The following is a 25,014-nucleotide window of genomic DNA, read 5'->3' as shown; positions in this document are numbered from 1 at the left end:
CTCCCCCGCCCCGAAAGCCTGCAGGGGACACGGTGTCCCCCACACTCATGGGCTGGCCCTGCACAGTCTCTGGGTTCCAGTTTTGACACACATGCTCATACTTAAGATAGTGTCCAGCCGGGCGTGGTGGCTCACGCCTATAATCCCAGCACTTTGGGAGGCCGAGGCAGGTGGATCACAAGGTCAAGAGATCAAGACCATCCTGGTCAACATGGTGAAACCCCGTCTCTACTAAAAATACAAAAAATTAGCTGGGCATGGTGGCGCGTGCCTGTAATCCCAGCTACTCAGGAGGCTGAGGCAGGAGAATTGCCTGAACCCAGGAGGCGGAGGTTGCGGTGAGCCGAGATCGCGCCATTGCACTCCAGCCTGGGTAACAAGAGCGAAACTCCGTCTCAAAAAAAAAAAAAAAAAAAAAAAAAGATAGTGTCCAGTTTGCTCCCCACGTTCAGGGACCCTCACACCCCAGGTGATGTGCCGTCTCTGCCCTGGCCCCTGTGAGCTTGCCCCAAGTCTTGCTCTGTCACCCAGGCTCAAGTGCAGTGGCATGATCTCGGCTCACTGAAACCTCCACCTCATGAGTTCAAGTGATTATTCTGCCTCAGCCTCTTGAGTAGCTGGGACTACAGGTGCCGGCCACCACGCCCGTAATTTTTGTACTTTTAGTAGAGACAGGGTCTTACCATATTGGCCAGGCTAGTCTCGAACGCCTGACCTTGTGATTCACGGGCCTTGGCCTCCCAAAGTGCTGGGATTACAGGCATGAGCCACTGTGCCCGTCCAGCCAAGGGAATTTTTTTTTTTCTTTTTCTTTTTTTTTTAAAAAGTTGGGGTTTCACCATGATGGCCAGGCTGGTCCTGAACTCCTGACCTCAGGTGATCCACCCACCTCGGCCTCCCAAAGTGCTAGGATTATAGGCGTGAGCTACAGCACCCGGCCCAGCCAAGGGAATTTTTAAGAATCATGTTCCAACAGGCTCTTCATTGCTGGCTGCCTTTACTTTTGCAACAGCCCCAGTGGAGGTCCGAGGTGGGGCTTGGACTGCAGGACATGGGAAGAGCCAGTGGCTGGGACAGGACACAGACACAGGGAGGTCGTTGGGGTCAGAGACGGCCATCGATTGTGCTGGGAACACTGCAGCACTTGAAGTTGGTGGGATGAGTCTGCTGGGGCTGCCATGACAGACCACAGGCTGGCTTAAAAAACAGATGGTCATGGCCAGGCACGGTGGCTCTCGCCTGTAATCCCAGCACTTTGGGAGGCTGAGGCAGGTGGCTCGCTTGAGGTCAGGGGTTCAAGACCAGCCTAGTCAACATGGTGAAACTCCTTCTCTACTAAAAATACAAAAAAAGGCCGGATGCGGTGGCTCATGCCTGTAATCCTAGCACTTTGAGAGACCCAGGCGGGTGGATCATGACATCAGAAGTTCAAGACCAGACTGGCCAACATGGTGAAAACCCATCTCTACTAAAAAATACAAAAATTAGGTGGACATGGTGGCTCATGCCTGTAATCCCAGCTACTTGGGAGGCTGAGGTAGGAGAATTGCTTGAACCAGGACCCGGGCGGTGGAGTTTGCAGTGGGCCGAGATCGCACCACTACACTCCAGCCTGGGCTACAGAGTGAGACTCCATCTCAAAAAAATAGAAAAATAATAAAAAATACAAAAAATTTAGCCGGGCAGGGTGGCACACTCCTGTGGCCTCAGCTATTTGGGAGGGTGAGGCAGGAGAATCACTTGAACTCAGGAGGCGGAAGTTGTAGTGAGCTGAGATCACACCACTGCGCTCCAGCCTGGGCAACACAGCAAGACACTGTCTCAAAAAAAAAAAAAAAGACAATCATTCCCAGAGTTCTAGAGGCTGAAGTCCGGGACCCAGGTTTCGGCAGGGCCGGTTCCCCCAGAGGTTCTGAGGAGCGTCTGTCGCAAGTGTATCTCCAGCTTCTGGTGCTGCCAGCAATCCTGGTGTCCTTGGCTATAGCAGCGTCACCGTGATCTCTGCCTTCTTCTCCACGGTGTTCTTCCTGCGTTTGTGTTTGTCCACATCTCTCCCTTATGTAAGGACACCGGGGTCGTAGTGGGGTGTTGCCTCATCTTAATCAGTGACATCTGCCAGCACCCTGTCTCCAAACACAGTCACATTCTGAGGTTTCCAGGGCTAGGACTTCAAAATGAATTTAGGAGATACATGATTCAACCCATAATGCTGGTAAAACCCTGCAGGTGGCCACTAAAGGTCTGAATGAGGACAGAACCAAGACTGGCCAGCGGCTCTTCGCTGGGGCAGAGGAGCTAGGTCAGCAACAGCCTTGCTTCATTGGGCTGATCTGCATCCAACAAAATCCAATCAGCAGACATATTAGACACCTCTAGGTGCAAAGCCTTGGCCAAATGCTACGGGAAGGCTGGGCACACGGCGGCTCATGCCTGTAATCCAGCACTTTGGGAGGCTGAGGTGGGTGAATCACGAGGTCAGGAGTTTGAGACCAGCCTGGGCAACATGGCGAAACCCCGTCTCTACTAAAACTACAAAAATTACCTGGATGTGGTGGCACGGGCCTGTGATCCCAGCTACTCAGGAGGCTGAGACAGGAGAATCGCTTGAACCCGGGAGGCGGAGGTTGCAGTGAACTGAGATCATGCCGCTGCACTCCAGCCTGGTGACAGAGCTCAAAAAGAAAGAGAGAAAGGAAGAATGCTGCTGGAGAAGTGGTGCTGACAGAGGGTCCCGGCTGGCGAAGGTTTCCTTGACCTGCCTCGGGGCCCAGGTGGACCCCTTGCCCCTCCCCTGGCCCCTGGGCCCCTCACTACAGGCGCACCAGGTGCCACGCCCTCTCCCAGTCGGGTGCTGGAGTGACCCTGGAGCCTCTAGCCGGGCCCGGGCCCCTGCAGACACCCTGCATGTCGCTGCATTTCTAGGAGCTCGGAGAAAGATGCAGATAGTTGTAATTCCGGGTCACTTGGGAGAAGTGAGTTCATTTTTTCCTGGTTTGTTTACGTGAAGCCTAGAGACAAAACGTTCTACAGTGGAGACCAGAGACAGAATCGCCTCTGATGTGAAGATTGCCTTTTCTCATGTTGTGGAAAGTTCTGTCTGCCCTCCCCACTCAGAGGATCAGATGAAAGCACATTGGATGAAGCTGCCACCGACAGTGTGACCAGAAGGAACGCCCTTTCGGGAGTGACCAGCCTCAGGCTAGAGACGTTGGGGCAAGCCCATCCGGTGAGCCTGTTTGGGGACTCCAAGCAAGCCCCTGTCCCTCCTGTCAAAGGAGGGCTGGGAGCACACAGAGCTTTTGGCTTGGGGGTTTCTAATTGGATCACCGAAGGCACTGGTGCCTGAAGCCTCGCCAGTCACAACAGATCCCTTGAAAGGTATTTATGTGCCCTTTGTTCTAATAAGGATGTGGGAACTGTGTTTTTTGTTTTGCTTTGTTTTTTGAGACAGAGTCTTGCTCTGTTGCCCAGGCTGGAGTGCAATGGCACGATCTCGGCTCACTGCAACCTCCACCTCCTGGGTTCAAGCAGTTCTCCTACCTCAGCCTCCCGAGTAGTTGGGATTACAGGCACGTGCCACCATGCCTGGCTACATTCAACTTTAAAAGTCCGGTGAGGCCAGGCCAGGCTCAGTAGCTCATGCTTGTAATCCCAGCACTTTGGGAGGCCAAGGTGGGAGGATCACGTGAAGCCAGAATTTCAAGACCAGCCTGGACAACATAGGGAGCCCCCGCTTCTGTTCAAAACATTTAAAAATTAGCCAGGCATGGTACTGTGTGCCTGTGGTTCCAGCTACTTGGAATGCTGAGGTGCAAAGATTGCTTGAGCCCAGGAGTTTGAGGCTGCAGTGAGCCACAGTCACACCACTGCACCCCAGCCTGGGCAGCAGAGTAAGACCCTGTCTCAAATTTAAAAAAAAAAATGTCCAGTGAATGCAACCAGCACTGTTCTGCAGAAAGCACCCTGGAGACCCGTTAGAAAGGTCAGCTAGGCCCGGCGTGGGGGCTCATGCCTGTAATCCCAGCACTGTGGTAGGCAGAGGCAGGCAGATCAGCTGAGGTCAGGAATTCAAGACCAGCCTGGTCAACATGGTGAAACCTGGTCTCTATTAAAAAATACACAAAATTAGCCAGGCATGGTGGCACACTCCTGTAGTCCCAGCTGCTTGGGAGGCTGAGGCAGGAGAATCACTTGAACCCAGGAGGCAGAGGTTGCAGGGAGCTGAAATCACACCACTGTACTCCAGCCTGGGCTACAGAGCAAGACTCCATCTGAAAAAAAAAAAAAAAAAAAAAGGGAAGTCAGTGCAGCTCCCACTGCATTCCAGCAGGAGGGCCAGCCTAGGGCCAGAGGGGCCCTTCCCTCCCCAAGGCCAGAGGACCCCCAGGGTGGAGTACACAGGCCAGGCAGCCCGTTTTAGGCTCCTGGCCAGTGGCTTCCCTGGCACCTGGAGAAACAGAAGTTGGGAAATCCCAGGCTGCTAAGCCCTAACCGCCTCCCCCCAGAACCTTCAAAGTCTCGCTGCTAATCCAGCAGCCCAGCCGGAGAGGTTCTGGACACGGCCCCACAGCCTCCCCACACAGCCAAGCCCAGGAATGTGCTCATCAGCTGCCTCTGCGAAAATTGGAAAGGTGTCAGTGACTCCCTGCCCTCCCAGGAGCACATGACACCCCTGCTGTGTGCTCCGGGCAGCTGCACCATGTCCCAGCTTTCTCTCCAGAGGGCCAGCTCCCCACACAGCTGGTCCACGGGGCCACTGCACCCCCATCTCAAGGGCAGGGAGCACAGGCACAAACACAGGCCACCCCTTTAGCTGTGACTCGAGACAGCCTCCTTCCTCAGAGACCCTGCAAAAAGCCACAGCTCCTGGGCCTCTGTTCACATCTTGGAGGCAGAGCTAACATCCTCCCATGGCACCTCCAGATGCCCATGCCCACTTTTCCGTATGTGGCTCACCGTGTTGAGGACCCAGGCAAGGCACACAAAGCCCGCTGAGGCTCTGGAGCTGAACTAATCAGAAACCGTCTCCAACACCACAGAGCCAGGGGCCAGGGCAGATGGCAGCACCCAGACTGCGGAGCTGGTGTGAGTCGTGTTGGGCCATGGACAGTGGGCAAACCAGGCTGGTCGGTGCTGGCAACATGCCGACGCAGGTCCTTGCAGCACGCTGGCCAGAAACTCCGCGGCCGCGCCAGGAGCGCCCGGGCTTGTGAGACCGGGAAGGGCAGTAGCGTCCTCGCCTCCCTCACCACGGGCGCACCGCAAGGCCTGGTCTGGCTTGAGAGCTGTCTCCGGCTCCGGCAGCTCCAGCCAGCCCGCAAGCTCGGGAACGGGGAGGATACCCGGGAACCTGGGCGGTGCAGAAGCTCCTGCTCCAGGAAGCACGTCAGGACAAAGTTGGTAGGGCTCACCCAGTCACAGGCAGGGCCCAAGGCAGCCTGGCAAGGGCCGTTCGTTCTGTTCTCTGTGACCTTCTGAGGGCTGAGCAGCCTCCCTAGAGCCATATTTCCACCCCCATGCTGTGCTCTTGGGCTCCTTCCTCCTGCCTCACCTGTCCTCTGAGACCACCATGAGCCCTGCTGGACCCTCGGGGCCCCTGCTCTTGCCCTCAGGGGGACCCACAGACACCACAGAGCCTCTAAGACCTCCCTTGTGGAGAAGCAGCAAATCCAGGCTGAGCAGAGGCATCACCCAGCCCTGCACACAGGTCGCAGCTTTGTGTCTTCAAAAAAATCGACTGTTTTTCCGTATGTGAAGCATAAGAGGTCTGAACTTAAGCCAAATAATGCAAAGACCAGGAGATACTTATTTTTAAGAGTAAGAACAAGGCAGGGTCTCACTGTCACCCAGGCTGGCATGCAGTGGTGCGATCTCTGCTCACTGCAGCCTCGACCTTCCGGGCTTAAGTGATGCTCCCACCTCGGCCTCCCAAGTAGCTGGGTGCAAACCATGCCAGGCTCATTCTTAATTTTTTGCAGAGATGGGGTCTCCCCATGTTGCCCCAGCACTGGGATTCCAGGCATGAGTCCCTGCCCCCAGCCCTGTTGTGTGAAGGGCTGGTGATAAGGCCACCCTGATCCTCTCACCCATCCTTAAAGCCTGAGTCCACCTGATTTCTCGTCACTCCACGGCAGGGATGGGAGGGAATGACCTGGAGCCTGTGAACATGACGTGGGGCTGGGCGGCTTCACCTGTGTCCACATCCAGGGTCTAGCCCCACGGTAGAAGCCCAGGCGCAGTTCAGGTGAAGCAGCCTGCACACAGGGCAGGCAGCCTCCCTGGGAGCCGCAAGTCCGTGCTGCCCAGGCCTCGAGTCCACAGCTCTGCGGGGGAGACTGGTGCCTGTTTCTGCACCTGCCCCTCCCTCCAGGGGTAAGGCCTCTCAACACCAGTGACCCCACCAAGGCCCGGCAGATGGCCTTAGCATCAGCATTCCAGCCCAGCTCCCTGGGCTGGGTGAGATAATAAACCCGAGTCAAGGACAGGTGGTAAAATTTCAACTTTATTTGGCCAATGTGTTCAATTCCGATTGTGAGCTAGAAATGCCTGAAGAATTGTCAACGTCTGACTCAGCTCCAGCATCCTCAGCCACCTCCCAGGTTGGGAGTCAGGGGTCCTGGTACTGCCTCGAGCAGGTCACGGGCTGCACTGCAGAAAGGCCAGTGGTCACAAGCAATGAGCCCACGACAGGACGAGGAGCTCTGGCTTGAGGAAGGGAAGGGGAAAGGCCTGTTTTGGGCCCCATGGCCGGAAGCCACCAGCCCCACTCCAGGCATGTGGGACACCCTGACAGGATCTGGAAGTCTCCATTTACCCAAAAAATGCAAGAGCCATGTTCAGTCATGGCAACGCTGCACGCGGTGCTGACTGACCGTGTCCAGCCTGGCTCCATCCCTCCCACACGGGGGACAAGCGTCTCCAAGGAGGCCTGGCCAAGGTGGAACAAATACCCTGATGTCGAAAAACGTCTACAAATCCCACAAATGGAATTTTCAAAGAGAGCAGAAACCTCCCGCAGGAGGGAGGCAGCGAGACTCTGAACACTCAAGCAAGCGCTCTGGACAGACCCATGTACAAAAAAGTACATCACGATTTCAAGAGACAAGGCCCACCAGGGGGGGCTGCCTGGAGATACATCCCTTTCCAAAAATTGAAAAGCAAAAGGAAGAGACGGGTGTGAATGGACGCTGTGGGGGGACGAGGTGTCACTTCAGAAAAGTTCCCTGGATTTTTCGGCGACGCCCTCCTTCAGGTGAGGGCCACAGGCTTCAGAGGCGTGCACTGCTGGGTGTGCAGCCCCCGAGGGGTCTTGGCGGCACCCGGGTCTGGCGTTCCGTGTTACAGTTCATCTTTCACAGCTTTCTGATCATCATCTTCCTCCATGTCTGGCTCCTCCGCTTCTTCCAGGTCCTCGAGATCCTGGGATGCAGGATAAGGGGGGACGGGTTAGCTGCAGTGGCCGAGGCTGCCAGCACCCAGCACCCCGTGGTGCTCACACCAGGGACCAGCTGGCCACGACCACCAGAGCAGCCAACCCTGGTCTTTATGAGATCGGCAGGGGTATATGTGCCTCCCAATTTGGCACCATGGAACCTACAGAGGGTCCCATCTTGGCAGGGACAACAGCCCCAGCATGAAGTCAAAGCACAGTAACTGCTGAGGTGTGACCAGAATACTTCCAGCCCTCAGGCTCGGGCCAGCAACAGGCCACAGGCAGCACAAGGGGCCGGCCCTCTGTCCCCAGCCCAGGCAGAGTGTGTCTCCCCCGCACCGTGCACCAGCGCGCCCAGCCTGAGCTGGCCATGCCCTCGCCTCCCTCGCCACGGTCAAACACCTTACACCTGCTGTGTTCTCCTGACACCCGCCCTCCTGCTCCCCCAGAGTCAGCACTGCTGCTGGCCATGTGATGGCAGGACTGAGCTCCCGAGGGCACACCCATGCCTGCTCCCCTGTGTCTGGGCCACGCCAGTGGGTTGGGGATGGACATTCAAGTCCAAGTTAACAGAAGGTGAGGAGCCGATGCCATGTGACTGAAAAGGTTTTCTAAACAAAATCTGGTTTTTAAAGATGCCCTCAACACTGCCCCCCTAAAGAAGCACTGACCCGGGAGAGCTGCTTCCTCAGAGTGCTGGGAGCACATCCCGTGGCCCTGCTGGGCAGAGGTCTGGGGCCCCAGAGCCCAAGACACAGACATGCCTCCAGCAGTACTATTCCCACCTCCGAGTCAAGCCCAGGCGGGTTGACTCGCAGACCACCCCAAGGCTTTAACTGAACTCACGTCGTCATCCCCTGCCCCGTCCTGGCCACCACTCTCCAGGAACTTCTTAAAACCATCCAGTGTGCGCTCCCCATTGTAATCGATGACCTGTGGAAGACGGGAGTAAGTGCAGGGGCTGGTCCTGCCCCCGAGCCAATCTCCTGGCATGGGCTCTTCCTCTACAGAAAGGCAGAGCAGGCCCTGGAATCCCAGCACTTTGGGAGGCCAAGATAGGAGGACTGCTTGGCCGGGAGTTCAAAACCAGCCTGGGCAATATAGTGAAACCCATCTCTCTCAAAAAAGAAAATAAGACAGGTGCTTCTCAAGGAGCCCCCACAGTTCTTCTCCCACCTGACTAGCCCCAGGCTCCCTCCAGACAGGCACCCAGGCTGGCATGGGGACCACTGCTCTTCCCAGAGCCCAGCCCGCCTGGAGGGAAGGCGCACCGTCCTGTCGGCGCTGGCCGGGAAGAGCTTCAGCGTGGGGAAGCTGTGCACTCGGACGGCCTCCACCTCGTTGGCGGTCGAGTCCATCTTGGCGATGACGATGTTCTCATGGTCTTTGTATGTCTCTCCCAATTTATCCCAAATGGGAGCCAGCTGCTTGCAGTGACCACACCACGGGGCGTCTGAAAAGCAGGCAGTTCTAGGGTCTGTCCTGGCCCACAAAGCTGCTGGCAGAGACGCTTCCCAGGAGCCCGCAGCCCTCTCGCGTGCCCCGGGGACACAGACCTGGAGGCTGAGGAGTGACACTTACAGAACTCCACGAAGACGTTCTTCTTCTCATCGAAAGCCACCTCTTCAAAGTTTTTCCCAACAAGCACCTTGACAGGCTGCTTGTCCCAGTCCTCAGGCAGCTCCTGGCTCATCAGGTGGGGCTGGAGGGCAGGCAGGGCACGGTGAGGGCGGCACTGCCCAGGGGAATGCAGAGGTCCTGGACCCCCCACCCCTGGCCAGGGCTGAGGTGAGCGGCTGCACTTGGCACACCAGGATGGCGGCCGTGGAAGCCGACAGTGCCAGGAATCCGGAAAGAGAAGGCTGAGCCAGTGGGCTGGGCCCAATGAGCCCGAGCAGGCGGCACCCTCACCAGCCAGGAGGCTTCTGTGAGGAGCGTCTGGGCCAGCCGTGTCAACAAGAGGGCTCCTCCGGGTCCTCGAGGGTGTGACAAGAATGGTGGTCTTCACGTCGTCTCGGGCTCCAACCTCTTACTCAAGCCCAGAAACCCCAAGGGGGCAGCTCCACCCCAGAGGCAGCCCTGACCTGCAACGCGTGCCCACCTTGATTTTGCCCTCCAGGAAGCGGCGGCAGAACTCTGCGATCCTGTCTGCTGTCAGCTCCTCCGACTCGGGCTTGTACTTGGTCATCTCCTCCTCCAGCGTGATGAGGCGCACGGCCGGGCACTCTTCCTTCTTCAGGCCGAAGAACTCGAGGATGCGCTGGTTGTCGCTGTGGTCGCTGTCGATGAAAATGAACAGGATCTGGGGGAGAAAACGCAGGGTGTACAGGTGCAGGAGTCGCTGGCAGGCTGCCCCTCTGCTCCATCCCTGACTTTGCTGGGGAGCAGGCCGTGCGCCTGGCGCCTCAGTCCTCCAACATGGATGGACTCTGGGGCTGCCCAACCAGACCAGCAGGCGACTGGGAGCAGAGGGCTAGCCTGTCTGGCCTCTTGCCCACGTCCAGGCTCTCTTACAGCAGGTGCCCGGTCCAGGAGGCAGCCTCAGGAAGACCCCACACTTCTGTCACCTCGGGGAGAGTCGTGCCGTTCCCTGGCACCGCCCCACGAGCCACCCAGAGAAACAGCTGACCTTGCCCTTGAAGCCCTCGGCCGCTTTCTTGAAGTTGCTCAGTTTGCCATCGTAGTCAGACACACTCTTGGGCAGGAACAGCAGGATGTGAGTCTTGATTTCACCTCCAAAAATCTTCGGGGCTGTCTGTGTTATAAACTTACGTTACTGGTCTGAGCTACACACTATTAATGCAGAATGTTTTCGCAACAACCTCCAATGCCAGACGCTGGAGAGCAGTGGTGACCAGGAGCCCCACCCCAAATCCCCCTCCCACCCCAAGCCTGGGGGCTGCAGGACATCGGGGGAGCCGCACCTGCTCGGTGAACTCGATGACGAGGGGCAGCTGGTTGTGTTTGATGAAGTCCAGCAGGTTCTCCTTGGTGACCTCCCCTTCAAAGTTGTTCCGGCCTTCATCAAACTGTGGACAGAAAGGGGGCCCTGAGCACTGCTGCTGGGAGCACAGACCCTGGGGCTCGGGTCTCCCTGGACATGGGCAGGCACAGCAGCCTGCAGCCCCACTCTCCCGGGGGGTTTTGAGCCACAGTTCGCAGCAATGGATACAGGACACGACTTCCTTGACAGCCAGACTGGCTCCGGCCATAGCCTTATGGCCACCAGTGAATTCCATGGCTGGTTTCACATCCACAACTCAAGCCTGGAGCTCGTGGTGTTCCTGCAACCCTCAAAGTGTGATCCATCCCCAGGGCCCCCAACCCTTTCAAGGCACCACGTGGTCAAAGCTATTTTCACACTCACACTTCTCTAGCCTCTGCCTTTTCACTCTCCCTCTCGTGCTGTGGTGCAGACCCACGGAAGCTGCTGGGTGCCTGGTGTCACAACAGCAGGAGGGCGGGAGAGGAGGGTCCTCTTGGCAGAACCTAAAACAGCACTCAGCACTAAATTGTTTTTGTCTGGGAAAAAATAATTTCCATAAGAATATTATTTAGGCCGGGCGCGGTGGCGCACGCCTGTAATCCCAGCACTTTGGGAGGCCGAGGCGGGTGGATTGCAAGGTCAAGAAATCAAGACCATCCTGGCCAAGATGGTGAAACCCCATCTCTACTAAAAATACAAAAAAAAAAAAAAAAAAAAAAAATTAGCCGGGTGTGGTGGTGCGTGCCTGTAATCCCAGCTACTCGGGAGGCTGAGGCAGAACTGCTTGAACCCAGGAGGTAGAGGTTGCAATGAGATCGCGCCACTGCACTCCAGAGCGAGACTCTGTCTCCAAAAAAAAAAAAAAAGAATATTATTTATGATAACATGTAATGGGATCACTGTTGTTTTAAAATAAATTTGGCCACAGTGGCTCACGCCTGTAATCCCAGCATTTTGGGAAGCCAAGGTGGATGGATGGCTTGAGGCCAGGAATTCAAGACCAGCCTGGCCAACATGGTGAAACCCCATCTCTACTAAAAATACAAAGATAAGCCAGGCATGGTGGCAGGCACCTGTAATCCCAGCTACTCGGGAGGCTGAGGCAGGAGAATCACTTGAACCTGGGAGGCGGAGGCTGCAGTGAGCTGAGATAGCACCACTGCACTCCAGCCTGGGCAACAAGAATGAAACTCAGTCTCAAAAATTAATTAAAAAAAAAAAGAAAGGCTGGGTACAGTGGTTCATACCTGTGACACTAAAAGTCTGGGAGGCTGAGGCAGGTGGATTACTTGTTCGAGACCAGCCTGGCCAACATGGTGAAATCTCGACTCTGCCAAAAATACAAAAAATTAGCTGGGTGTGGTGGTGTGTTCCTGTAATCCCAACACTTTTGGAGGCCGAGACGGGAGGATCACTTGAGGTCAGGAGTTAAGAGACCAGCCTGGCCAACATGGCGAAACCCTGCCTCCACTAAAAACACAAAAATTAGTTAGGTGTGGTGGCAGGCATCTGCCCAGCTGCTTGACAGGCTGAGGCAGGAGAATCACTTGAACCCAGGAGGCAGAGGTTGCAGTGAGCCAAGATTGTGCCACTGCACTCCAGCCTGGGCGACAGAGTGAGACTCCGTCTTAAAAAAAAAAACAAAAACAAAAAAACAGGCTGGGCGTGGTGGCTCATGCCTAATATCCTAGCACTTTGGGAGGCTGAGGTGGGTGGATTACCTGAGGCCAGGAGTTCAAGACCAGCTTGGTCCAACATGGTGAAAACCTGTCTCTACTGAAAATACAAAAAAACTAGCTGGGTGCAGTGGCTCATGCCTGTAATCCTAGCACTTTGGGAGGCCGAGGCAGGCAGATCACCTGAAGTCGGTTTGAGACCAGGCTGACCAATGTGGAGAAACCCTGTCTCTACTAAAAATACAAAATAAGCCAGGCGTGGTGGTGGGCGCCTGTAATCCCAGCTACTCAGGAGGCCGAGGCAGAACAGCTTGAACTCAGGAAGTGGAAGTTGTAGTAAGCCAAGATCATGTCATTGCACTCCAGGCTGGGCAACAAGAGCAAAACTCTGTCTCAAAACAAACAAACAAAAATTAGCCAGGCGTAGTGGCTCACACCTATAATACCAGCTACTTGGGAAGCTGAGGCAGGAGAATCACTTGAACCCAGGAGTTGAAGGTTGCAGTGAGCCAAGATCACGCCACTGCACTCCAGCGTGGGTGACAGAGCCAGACTCCGTCTCAAAAACAAAAACAAAAAACCCATTTTTCATATTCTTAGTTCTAGTTTCTAATACAATACATCCCAAAAGGCACAATCCGCATGCCCGTAAGCCCTTTGAGACCCCTAATAATGTACAGCAGCTTCAGGGAATCCTGAGGCCACACAGAGAGGCAGAGGATGCAGCCTCTGCTCAGGCTCAGAGAGGTGCTCCTGTGCTAAGGCTCTTCAAGTGAGAATTTCAGGTGAGCCTTCCATCACTCCCTCCGAACTACTATTTTTTTATTTTTTGAGACAGAGTTTTGCTCGTCACCCAGGCTGGAGTGCAGTGGCACAATCTCAGCTCACTGCAACCTCTGCTTCCTGGGTTCAAGTGATTCCCCTGCCTCAGCCTCCTGAGTAGCTAGGATTACAGACATGTGCCACCTTTTAGTAGACATGGGGTTTCACCATGTTGGCCAGGATGGTCTCAATCTCTTGACCCCGTGATCCGCCTGCCTCAGCCTCCCAAAGTGTTGGACTACAGGTGTAAGTCACGGCGTCTGGCCCAGAACTACTTTTTTTTTTGAGACGGAGTTTTGCACTTGTCGCCTAGGCTGGAGTGCAATGGCGCGATCTCGGCTCACTGCTACCTCCACCTCCCGGGTTCAAGCCATTCTCCTGCCTCAGCCTCCTGAGTAGCTGGGATTACAGGCACGAGCCACTATGCCCGCCTAATTTTTGTATTTTTAGTAGAGATGGGGTTTCTCCATGTTGGTCATGCTGGTCTCAAACTCCATACCTCAGGTGATCTGCATGCCTCCTCATCCCAAAGTGCTGGGATTACAGGGGTAAGCCACTACACTCGGCAGAACTACTTTTTAAAAATTCATTTTTAGTTTTTGTAGAGATGGTCTTGCTATGTTGCCCAGGCTGGTCTCAGACTCCTGGCTGAGCAATCCTTCTGCTTTGGCCTCTCTAAGTGTTTAGGGGATCACACGTGTGAGCCACCAAGCCTGGTCACCTCAAACTTTTTTTTTTTTTTTAATTTTTAAAAATATTTTTTACTTTTTAAAGATGGGGTTTCTCCCTGATGGGCAGGCTGGTCTCGAACTCCCGACCTCAGGTGATCCACGCACCTCGGCCTCCCAAACTGCTAGGATTATAGGCGCTCAGTGAGCCGCCGCGCCCGGCTACCTCAAACTTCTTTTTTTTTTTTTTTTTTTTTTTTTTTTTTTTTTTGAGACAGAGTTTCGCTCGTTACCCAGGCTGGAGTGCAATGGCGCGATCTCGGCTCACTGCAACCTCCGCCTCCTGGGTTCAGGCAATTCTCCTGCCTCAGCCTCCTGAGTAGCTGGGATTACAGGCACGCGCCACCATGCCCAGCTAATTTTTTGTATTTTTAGTAGAGACGGGGTTTCACCATGTTGACCAGGATGGTCTCGATCTGTTCACCTCGTGATCCACCCGCCTCGGCCTCCCAAAGTGCTGGGATTACAGGCTTGAGCCACCGCGCCCGGCCTACCTCAAACTTCTTAAATGAGACTTCGGGAAATAAATCACTCATCCTTTCTTACTGGCCATTTCCCTTTATGTGTCTTCAGAGTAACTTAAAAGCAGGTGCCATTTCCTGCTCTTGTGCACGCTGTGCCGGGGCCACCCTGACCCCCAAAGAGCTGATGCTAAACCAGACCATAAGTGCCAACCATCCCCGCCCGAGCCCAAGGGGCAGGGGCTTCCAAGTCCGCTCCATCTTCCCCAGAGGGGCAAAGGTGAATAAAAAGAGGCAGAAAAGCCAAGGCCAGGAGGCCCTTGGAGAGAACCCTTTGGAACATGAGCTGCTGGCAACGGCCGGGCTCCCTAAGGCACTGGCAGGCTCGCACTCTGCCAGGAGTAATGCTGGGCAGAGACCACAGACAAACAGAAAATCACCCCAGCCCCTGTGGAAAAGAGATGTGCTCCCTCCAGAGTGTGAAGCGGCCTGCACCATTTCATGCCAAGAAGCCAGGAGGAGACAGTGGCCGCAGCTGTCCCAGGGCTGCCACCGCTTCAGCAGAGATGCCCCATCACTCTCCATCTCGGGCTACTGTGGTAAGAAACTGCTGCACTTAGCCGGGGACAGCAGCAGGAGGCCAGCCCGGCCAGGCCACAGTGACAAACAGCACAGAAAGGCCCAATGCAGGTTGCGTGATATGGCTTACGCCTAGAATCCCAATGTTTTAGACCAAGGCAGGTGGATTCTTTGAGCTCAGAAGTTCAAGACCAGCCTGGGCAACATGGTGAAACCCCATTTCTACAAAAATACTAAAACATAAGCCAGGTATGATGGTACACACCTGTGGTCCCAGCTACTCAGGGGGCAGAGCGGGCAGGATTGCTTGAGCCCAGGAGGTAGAAGCTGCAGCAGACTGGGACTGTGCCTCCGCATTGCAGTCTGGTAACAGTGAGACCCTTTCTCAAGCAACAATACCAACAGGCCCAGTGCTGCCAGCTGGTGAAGAAGGAAAAATGAAATATCAGAAGCTCTCACGCTCCTGGTCCCAGTGACCAGCGCCCCACAGAGGCTCTCCTGAGCTGCAGTGCCCCCTAGGGAAAGAAGGGAGAAGCAGGCGACGGGCCACACAACAGCACCCGATTCAGCCAGGCAGCCCCTGTGGCCACTGCACACACACAGGAAGGCCTCCCTCACTTTGAGGAACCAGGGTTAACAGCCTGGCGGAAAAGGAACAAGTTGGGCTCACCCTCCCCGCTGCAGGGCAAGCTCTGACTTCCAAGGAAGGCATCCCTTACTGCACACATGGCACAGTGAGCTGGGCTCCTGCCTGGGCCCCTGCAACGCCCACTTCTCTTCCCTTCAGAAAGTGCCACCCACCAACTGGCATCAGTCCCAAGTGGGACTGTCTGTGCCCAGCTCTAATGGGCTCCAGAAACTGAGGCGAACATTCAGCTGTGGGGAGCCCACACGGATGACCACCACACGGGAGCCTTTACAGGCAACAGCAACGAAACCATCTTCCCAGCTTTCACGGACACATAATCACCAAACTGTCTACACAGAGTCAAATGGCCACTCCAGACGCCGAGGGCACTGAAGGAGCTGTGTGGCTGAGTGACGAAACAGGGTTTGCAAGTCTCGCGGGCCCTGGAGAAAGTCTCCCCCAGAACCCAAGTTTCAGGACGTGACCTGGAACTTTCTTTTTAATAAAAGCTCTAAAAAGACCTTTGGTTCCCTCAACTTTTCCAACCCTTCACTGGCTTTTTCTTTTGGAGACAGAGTCTTACTCTGTTGCCCAGGCTGGAGTGTAGTGGCACAATCTTGGCTCACTGTAACCTCTGACTCCCAGGTTCAAGGGATTCTCCTGTCTCAGCTTCCCAAGTTGCTGAGATTACAGGCAAGCACCACCATGCCCGGCTAATTTTTGTATTTCTAATAGAGACGGGGTTTCACCATGTTGGCCAGGATGGTCTCAAACTCCTGACCTCACGATCTGCCCACCTTGGCTTCCCAAAGTGCTGGGATTATAGGCGTGAGCCACTGTGCCTAGCCTTCATTGGCTTTTTCTAGTCAGATTTTTCATTTCCTGGGCACCTTGCAATGGTAACTGACTAATTTAGCAATTCTCTTCCCTTCAGAGAACATCAAGAGACTGTCTCCTGGTAAAGAGCATCTACTGTCTTATCTTGAGGAATTGGCTGCAAAAACAGCTAAACGATGAGAACGAGGATGTGGAAGCAAGCTGTCCTGCCCACCTGCACCACCGTGCTCCAGGAAGAGGGCGCTACCCTCCCCTCCCAAGTCCCAGGGAGTGCTAGATGCTCAGTGCTTCCTACAGAAAGGGAATAGGTTCCCCATGGCCTAAAAACCACTCAGCCCCAATCCCAGAGGCTGCCCGTCCCGCACAACTCAAGATGCTGCTGTCTAAAAAGCTCTTCTCCCCTCTGGGAACAACACGGGACAGGAGCTGAAGGTCCAATCGCCCCTGGCCGCCCTCCTGCCCCTCAATCCCAAGGTCCCTCCTCCCATGGAACTTTCTCTCCTATCCACACTACCCCCTGCTCTGAGCAGCACGAGCCCGCAATCACCCACATCCAGGTTCAGCTATGTCCCTAGAGCACAAGTGTGTGGCCCCAGCTGCCCTGCCTGGTGACCGAGAAAAGAGCCAAACCCACAGGCCCCATCATCACACTGCAAAGATGGACACTGCTGTGTCCTGGTAATGGGGAGAGCGGCGAAGAGGCCACACTGTTCAGGAGCCCTTCCTCAGGAGAAGGACAGTGGGATCGGGATGGCAGTTTTCAAAGTGGATCCTGAGGGGTCGTAGTGCCCTTGGGGCTGAGAGGCACAGGGAGTATGGGTGCCAACTGGGTGGGAACATGCCCAGAGAGCCAATACTTCAGACCTCTGGGTGAGGAAAACGTTCCAGAAATTAGAGGGATGATGCATGACACTCTGAATGTAATTAATGCTTTAAAATAGTTAAAATGTGGCCAGGCGCGGTGGCTCACACCTGTAATCCCAGCAATTTGGGAGGCCAAGGCGGGCGATCACAAGGTCAAGAGATTGAGACCATCCTGGCCAACATGATGAAACCCCGTCTCTACTAAAAAAATACAAAAATTAGCTGGGCGTGGTGGTGTGCGCCTGTAGTCCCAGCTACTCGGGAGGCTGAGGCAGAATTGCTTGAACTCAGGAGGCGGAGGTTGCAGTGAGCCGAGATCATGCCACTGCATTCCAGCCTGGCGCCTGGTGACAAAGCGAGACTCTGTCTCCAAAAAAAACGTGGCCAGGCATGGTGGCTCAAGCATGTAATCTCACCATTTTGGGAGGCTGAGGCAGGCAGCTCACTTTGAGGAGCTCAAGACCAGCCTGAACAACATGGCAAAACTCCATGTCTACCAAAAAATACAAAAAATTAGCCAGGAGTGGTAGCATGCACCTGTAGTCCCAGCTACTTGGGAGGCTGAGATCAGAGGATCACTTGAGCCTGGGAAGCAGAGGTAGCAATGAGCTGAGACAGCACCACTGCACTCCAGCCAGGATGGCAGAATGAGAAATCGTATCTCAAAAAAAAAAAGAACAAATGTTGTTACATGTTTCATCATAATTGAAAAAAAAAAAAAGCTAACTGAAAAGCAGCTCCCCTAGGTCTTCTGTGAAAGAGCATGGGGCGGCTGTGGCGGGAGAGTGACCAGAGGGCCCAAGCTGAATGCAGAGGCCACAGCATCCGTGCCTCCTACACCGCGACTCGGGCAAAGCTACAGAACACAGCGACTGGGCCAAAGCTGCCGGGGGCAAGCCTCCCCTAACAAGGAGAGCGATGCCACCCTCTGCAGACCAACCCCGGAACTAACCTGGGCAGAGCTGCCCGGGGCCACTCACCTTCTTAAAGAGGACAACCCCATCTTTGTCCAACTGGTATTTGGAGAACACGTCACTGTTCGAAGTGATCCCAAATGGGACATCATCGATGGCCTCTGCTGCCTGCAGGAACAGCTTGGCAGCATCCGACTCCACGTCCTGAACGAGGGAAAAGCAAAGGTGGTCACGAGCCCCCGGCACTAAGCAACCCTGCCTGGGCCAGCAGGAGGCGGATCCCAGTGCCTGCGCGGAGGGGACACGTACAGAACTGCTGGCCGCAGGCCGTGGGGACCCCTGGCTCAACAGATGACAGGAGAAAGAAGACTGGAAGGAAGCTCTAGCCCCTACCTTGAAAAAGCCGATGACAGCCACCTCGCTGGACTCCACCAAGGACTCTGCGGCCGCGCCGTCGGGCAGGGTGGTAGCAGCTGGGCCCGTGCGCTTCTTCAGCCAGTTCACGATGTCATCAGCCTCTCTGCCAGCTACACCCCATACACCCCAAACAAATGTAGGTTCTACTCTCCAACAGGCAGTGCCACCCGCCCTGCTGGGCCTGTTCCCGTCTCCGCTCCCTGCCAACCAGGCTGAGAACACCTGACTCAACCTAAGCAAGATGTTCTCTCACCACGGAAGAGGTCTGGTGCCGTCCACCCGCCGCCTAAACCCCGGTGTACATGGGATCATGGTGGTGTTAAGGGGGCTGGGGAGGAAGAGGGTGATTCTCTCTGAATAACAGGATCACAAACCCATTTTTTCCTTTAATCCTCTGCATTTTCTTTTTTTGTGAGACACGGGGTCACTCTGTCACCCAGGCTGGAGTGTAGTGGCAGGATCTTGGCTCACTGCAGCCTCCATCCTGGGCTCAAGTGATCCTTCCATCTCAGCCTCGTGAGTAGCTGGGGCGACAGGTGCACACTACCACACCTAGCTCATTTTTCTATTTATTGTAGAGACAGGGGTTTTACCACGTCTCCCAGGCTGGTCTCTGACTCCTGTGCTCAGTCTGCCTGCCATAAGGTGACTTCCCAAAGTGCTGGGATTACAGGCATGAGCCACCAATCCCAGCCTTTTTTTTGGGGTGGTGGGGTGGGGAGATAGGGTCTTGCTCTGTCACCTAGGCTGGAGAGCAGTGGCATGATCATGGTTCACTGCAACTTTTGGGCTAAAGCAATCCTTCCCCTCAGCCTCCTAAGTAGCTGGCACCACAGAGGCATGTGCCACCACACCCAACTAATTTTTGTATTTTTTGTAGAGACAGGGTTTCACCATGCTGCCCAGGCTGGTCTCAGACTCCTGGGATCGAGCGATCCACCCACTTCAGCCTCCCAAAGTGCTGGGATTACAGGCATGAGCCACTGTACCTGGGCCCAGCTAACTTTTGTATTTTTTTGTAGACGAGGTTTCACCATGTTGCCCAGGCTGGCCCTCTGCATTTTTTAAATTTTATTTTTTGAGAGAGAGTCTCACAATCTTGGCACACTGCAACCTCCACCTCCAGGGTTTAAGTGATCCTCTTGCCTCTCCTGCCTCCCGAGTAGCTGGGATTACAGGCACACACCACCATACCTGGTTAATTTTTGTATTTTCAATAGAGATGGGGTTTCACCATGTTGGCTAGGCTGATCTTGAATTCCTGACCTCCTCAAGTGATCTGCCTGCCTCAGCCTCCCGTATTTTCAGTAGAGATGAGGTTTCACCATGTTGGCCAGGCTGATCTTCAACTCCTGACCTCAAGTGACCTGCCTGCCTAGGCCTCCCAAAGTGCTGAGATTACAGGTGTGAGCCACCACGCCCGGCCTGCCCTCTGCATTTTCTTTTTCTCTCTCTTTTTTTTTTGAGACGGAGTTTCCCTCCTTACCCAGGCTGGAGTGCAATGGCGCGACCTCGGCTCACCGAATTGCCTCCTGGGCTCAAGCAATTCTCCTGCCTCAGCCTCCTGAGCAGCTGGGACTACAGGCACACGCCACCATGCCCAGCTAATTTTTTTTTGTATTTTTAGTAGAGACAGGGTTTCATCATGTTGACCAGGATGGTCTCGATCTCTTGACCTCGTGATCCACCCGCCTTGGCCTCCCAAAGTGCTGGGATTACAGGCGTGAGCCACCGTGCCCGGCCTGCATTTTCTTTTTCCTTTTTTATTTTTCTTTTTATTTTTTATTTTTTTATTTTTTTTGAGACGGAGTTTCGCTCTTGTTACCCAGGCTGGAGTGCAATGGCACTATCTTGGCTCACCGCAACCTCCGCCTCCTGGGTTCAGGCAATTCTCCTGCCTCAGCCTCCTGAGTAGCTGGGATTACAGGCACGTGCCACCGTGCCCAGCTAATTTTTTGTATTTTTAGTAGAGACGGGGTTTCACCATGTTGACCAGGATGGTCTCGATCTCCTGACCTCGTGATCCACCCGCCTCGGCCTCCCAAAGTGCTGGGATTACAGGCTTGAGCCACCGCGCCCGGCCTTCTTTTTTATTTTTTTGAGACGGAGTCTCGCTCTGTTGCCCAGGGTGGAATGCAATGGCACAATCTCGGCTCACTGTAGTCTCCGCCTCCCAGGCTTAAGAGATTCTCCTGCCTCAGCCTCCTGAATAGCTGGGATTACGGGCGTGCATAAGTATGCCCGGTTAAGTTTTGTAATTTTCGTAGAGACAGGGTTTCACCATGTTGGCCAGGCTGGTCTCGAACTCCTGACTTCAGGTGATCCGCCCGCCTTGGCCTCCCAAAGTGCTGGAATTACAGGCATGAGCCAGTGCGCCCAGCCAGCCCTCTGCATTTTCTAAATTTTCCTTGACACGTACATTCATCATACACACACTGTCACCCAAGAGCCTGCCACCAGCCTCATCTTAGAGTGGTGGTCAGCAACTCGGCCTCAGGGCATTTTTCCTACCTGTGGAAACAGGCTGACACCTGGTCTACCTACCTCCCCCCTCCTAACTTACCCCAGGCATGTCAGTTCTCGCCAATGGCCCACCCTACATGCCTCCCTGACCAGAAGGTAGATGACACACTCGTATGCCACAAAAGGCAGTCAAATGACTGGGAAGGAAGCTACTCCTCCTGGAAGACTGAGGCTATAGAATGACCCTTTCCCTCCTGGAGCTTGATTCCCTGGTCCGAGCGGGGAAGACCCCGTTCAGATGCAGAAGGATTCTGCCAGCCCAACAAGACAGACACCAGTAACAAGTGGATTTAGAAGTGCTCATCCCAACTGCAAACCTGAGTGTCAGTGACAGAACCACGGTGACTCTGGACAGAGCACTTCCCATTCCAAAAGCAAACATGAATAAAAAAATGGGAACATCAAAACAGCCAAGTGAGTGGCAACCATCTGCTACTAGAACAGGACAGAGCTCACCTGCTCCGGGGACAGCCCTGCTATCACTGGAGTGAGCTGCTTTTGGGCCACCCACCGTGTGCATCTGACATGCCACAGAGCTGCTTTTATAGACAAAGCATCTTCTTTTGCCAGTCACTGACTGGCTACACAGGGCCCCGGCCTCCACTAGGGCAGCTTCAGAGGTGGCGGACGAGCAGCTGGGGGCCTGGGCTGCAGGCAGAGCGGGCTGGGCTTGGATTCGAGGTCTGCCACCAACAGGCGTGACGCTGTGACTCAGCTGCTCTAAGCCTCAGCCCTTTGTCTGGGAAACACCTGTCTCACAGAGAGGATCCAAGGAGAAACCACGCAAGCGCATGGCACGGCAGCTGGCACACTACTAGCAATCGCTAGCAGGTGGTCACCCTGAGAGCTCCAGCTACGCTGATGCTCCTAGGAACAGGGGCCGCACAAAGAGCCCATGTGGCCAGAAGGCACCGGCCTCCCTCTCCTCGCTGGTCATCTCCAAACAGGCCTCGGCCAGCCGCCCCCAGGACAGCATGGGACAAGACACGTTCTGCACTCGAAGGTTCTTCTAGGATGAGAGAACTTTCCTCACAGGACCCTCAGGGTACAAGTGGACAGAGAACCCAGTCTGAGAATGGGTTCCCTCCGAGCCTCTGGGAACCAGCCTCCCCACCGCTCAGCTTGCCAGCTTCCCAGACCCGCAGACCAGTCCCTCCCTAAACACAGTTCCAGGGCAGTGCCACAGCCACACCTGTATATTCCTTGGGGGAAGCCGTATCTCCGTTCCTGAAGAACTTGATTGTGGGGTAGCCTCGCACACCGTACTGCTGGGCCAGGTCAGACTCCTCTGTGGCATCCACCTTTGCCAATCTGATCTCAGAACCTTCTGCCTTCAGCTTCCCAGCGGCTTTGGCATACTCAGGGGCCAGAGCTTTGCAGTGGCCACACCATGGGGCATCTGGAAGCGGAAATGAGATGCTAGAAAGCAGCCCTTGATCCCTCGGCCACGCTTGCCTCTCTCCTCTGGCACTTCCCTTCATAAAAACCTTATCTACTCACCAAGATAACCCCTCCTAACGCACAACGTTGAGCTGATAGCCCGGCGCTCTTGGGCAATATCAGGACAGAGGCCGTGAATGACAAGTGAACCGCAACCAACACCAGCCCCCACTCTATGTCACCATCGGCACAGAAGACAAACCTTTGAAAGATTGCTGACTTCTTACTCCCTGTAGGCAATTAAGGCCAGGGTCTCCCTAGAATTCCCCTTTACGACTACAGACAAGTGAAGAAGTTAACGTGGCGGCCTGTGCCAGAACTAGCTGAGTACGAGATGCACATCCACGCACACAGGCCCCGAGTTCCTTAAGAGTCTGGGAATAAGACGATCTGTCAACAAAGTTAGCAACTGTGCTGAGCACAAGATTCCCACCCCAGGAACAGATGTCACATCCTTATGGACATGAGGAAGACCTGGGAGTCTGGTCCTTGACACTATCGGAAGAACGGCTGTGGCGAGCTGAAGGTGGGGTGGGCAGGAGCGGGGCGCCTTCCGGGTCGGCCCCGGGGAGGACTCGGCAGGGCTGGATGGACCCTGGCCTGCTCTGTGCTCCCACAGGTCAGTTGTTCACGCACTAACAGGAAGATCCCGCCGTGCGCAGGGCGGGCACCAGGGCGGGCACCAGGACGGCCCCCCCGGCTCCCAGCCCGGCGCCCACCCCCAAGGAGCCCCGGACACGGCCCCCAAGGCGGGCAATAAGGGCAGCCTTCAGCCCCCGGCTCGCCAGAGGTCTCGGCCCCGGGAACGGCCGGGGCGTGCCTGCGTCCCGAGGGCCTGGCCCGACGGCTCCGAGTCCCGCCCGCCCGCCAGGCCCGGTGCTCACAGAACTCCACCAGCAGGTACTTGTGCGCAGAAAGCGCCTCCGCGAAGTTGCTCTTCCGCAGCACCAGGACGTTGTCCTCCTCCTCGGGGGCGTCGGCGCCCACTCGGGCGGCCGCGGCGAGGGCCAGGCACAGCAGAGCGCGGCGCAGCATGTCGGACGCGGAGCGGGAGGGGCGCTTTGGTTGGCGCCGCCGGGACCGCGGGGGCGACGAGAGCGCGCGCCGGTCCCGGCCTCGCCTTTATAAATCCTGGGTCCGGGGCGCGCCTGCCCCCTCCGCCCGCGCGCTGGCCGCGGCGCGCACGCGCTCTCGGGGCCCATCTCCGATTGGCCGGCGGACTCCCAGACTCGTGTTTGCCGCGCCCGCATTGGTTATTAGCACTAGGCCTGGCCCCGGATTCGGAAACTCTCCTGAGGCCTCCCTGGCCTTCGCTCGGGACTGGCCGAGAACCTCGCGCTCGCTGTCTTTCTCAGCCTTTCATTGGTTTCCGACCATAACTTTCTGCTTTGGCTTCTAATTGGTGGCTTTCGCCCACACCTTCTACGGGTCTGGAATGGCTGCCACTTTTGGCAGCCTGGGCTCTGCGTCTCCTGATTGGCCAGGGGATGCGCGCACTCTGCGCGTTCCTTCGTCGAACGTGGCAGTGGGGCGGAGTTCCCAGCCGAGGGGCGGAGCTGCGGCTGCGCCTCCGAAACCCCTCGTGTTGCATTCTGACTGGACCATGTACCCACTTGGCACGCCCCCCGGACCCCGGACCGGAAGCTGGAGTGACGCAATTTCCGGCGCGCGTGTCAAGCGTGCTGTGGTGGCCTTGGAAGGTGGGGTCCTGCATGTAGGGGCGGCGGTGGGCTCTGTGCGACAGCCGGCCCGGTCCGACGCGCTCCGCGAGGCCATGCAGGCACCTACCGAGGGATGGCGGCAGTGCCTGGTCACGGGGATCGTGCGCACAGAGCGTTAAAGTCTCGGAGGGGATGAGGGCACAGGGCAGGGGTTACAAGAATGGGGCTGAAGAGCCAGTGGGGCCGAGACGGGCGGGAGGGGCGGAACAAGGGCACAGGGAACCTGTCGGCTCCCAAGCCCCAGGAAGACGCTGCTCACGCGTGGAGCGACCGCAGGAAAGGTCTTCCCGGCTAAGGCCTTCAGGGAGCGGTCGTTTGCCCCGTGGGATCTTTTCTCTCCCGTCCCACTGGTTGCCAAATCCTATGAAGCTGCCCCCAGTCTGGTCCTTCTCAGATGCTCTGGTCGACTCAGGAGACCTCCCAGCCGTCACACAGCTGTGGAGATACCCTGTGTGCTGCTTCACTCCAAAGGCAGCAGCTGGGTCTCCCTCCCGACCCCCGACACCACCGAGGCTTCAGAGCACTTGAGATGTGGCCAGTCCACCCGAGACGGGCTGTGAGTGCGAAGTGCACATCAGACTTCTGAGTGTGCGTGTAGGGGCTGGGGGAGAGAAGATACAGTATTTCGATAATATCTTTATATTGACTACATGTTGAAATACTTAGTATACATACATTGGATTAGGTAAGAATATTGAGGCCAGGCGCGGTGTGCCTCACTCCTGTAATCCCACCACTTTTGGAGACCGAGTCAGGAGGATCCTTTCAGCCCAGGAGTTCCAGCCCAGCCTGAGCATCATAGTGAGACCCCCGTCTCTACAAAAAGTAATGCAGAGAGTAAGTCAGGAGTGGTGTCGTGCGCCTGTGGTCCCAGCTACTCGGGAGGCTGGGGTGGGAGAATCACTTGGGCCCAGGAGGTCAAGGCTGCAGTGAGCCATGATCCCACCACTGCACTCCAGCCTGGGCGACAGATCGAGACCCTATCT

General features: G+C 55.7%; 1 protein-coding gene across 1 annotated transcript; it reads right to left on the bottom strand.

Moving 5' to 3' along the window:
* Nucleotides 1-6,482: 6,482 nt before the first annotated feature.
* On the bottom strand, nucleotides 6,483-23,406 carry P4HB (prolyl 4-hydroxylase subunit beta). The gene is made up of 11 exons (XM_064369608.1): nucleotides 23,192-23,406; nucleotides 22,060-22,266; nucleotides 18,321-18,454; nucleotides 17,994-18,131; nucleotides 10,357-10,461; nucleotides 10,062-10,187; nucleotides 9,534-9,734; nucleotides 9,014-9,134; nucleotides 8,704-8,885; nucleotides 8,279-8,365; nucleotides 6,483-7,419 (listed from the first exon to the last, which is right to left on the bottom strand). The coding sequence occupies exons 1-11, from the start codon at nucleotides 23,340-23,342 to the stop codon at nucleotides 7,339-7,341; spliced, it is 1,533 nt and encodes a 510-aa protein (XP_064225678.1). The 5' UTR covers nucleotides 23,343-23,406; the 3' UTR covers nucleotides 6,483-7,338.
* Between the last annotated feature and the right edge of the window lie 1,608 nt (nucleotides 23,407-25,014).

The sequence above is a fragment of the Aotus nancymaae genome, unplaced genomic scaffold, assembly GCF_030222135.1.
Source record: "Aotus nancymaae isolate 86718 unplaced genomic scaffold, 86718_ANA_hifiasm-v0.15.2.pri h1tg000089l, whole genome shotgun sequence".
NCBI lineage: Eukaryota > Metazoa > Chordata > Mammalia > Primates > Aotidae > Aotus > Aotus nancymaae.
Note: the sequence above shows the minus strand (reverse complement) of the source record. Positions and strands in the feature narration are given on the sequence as shown.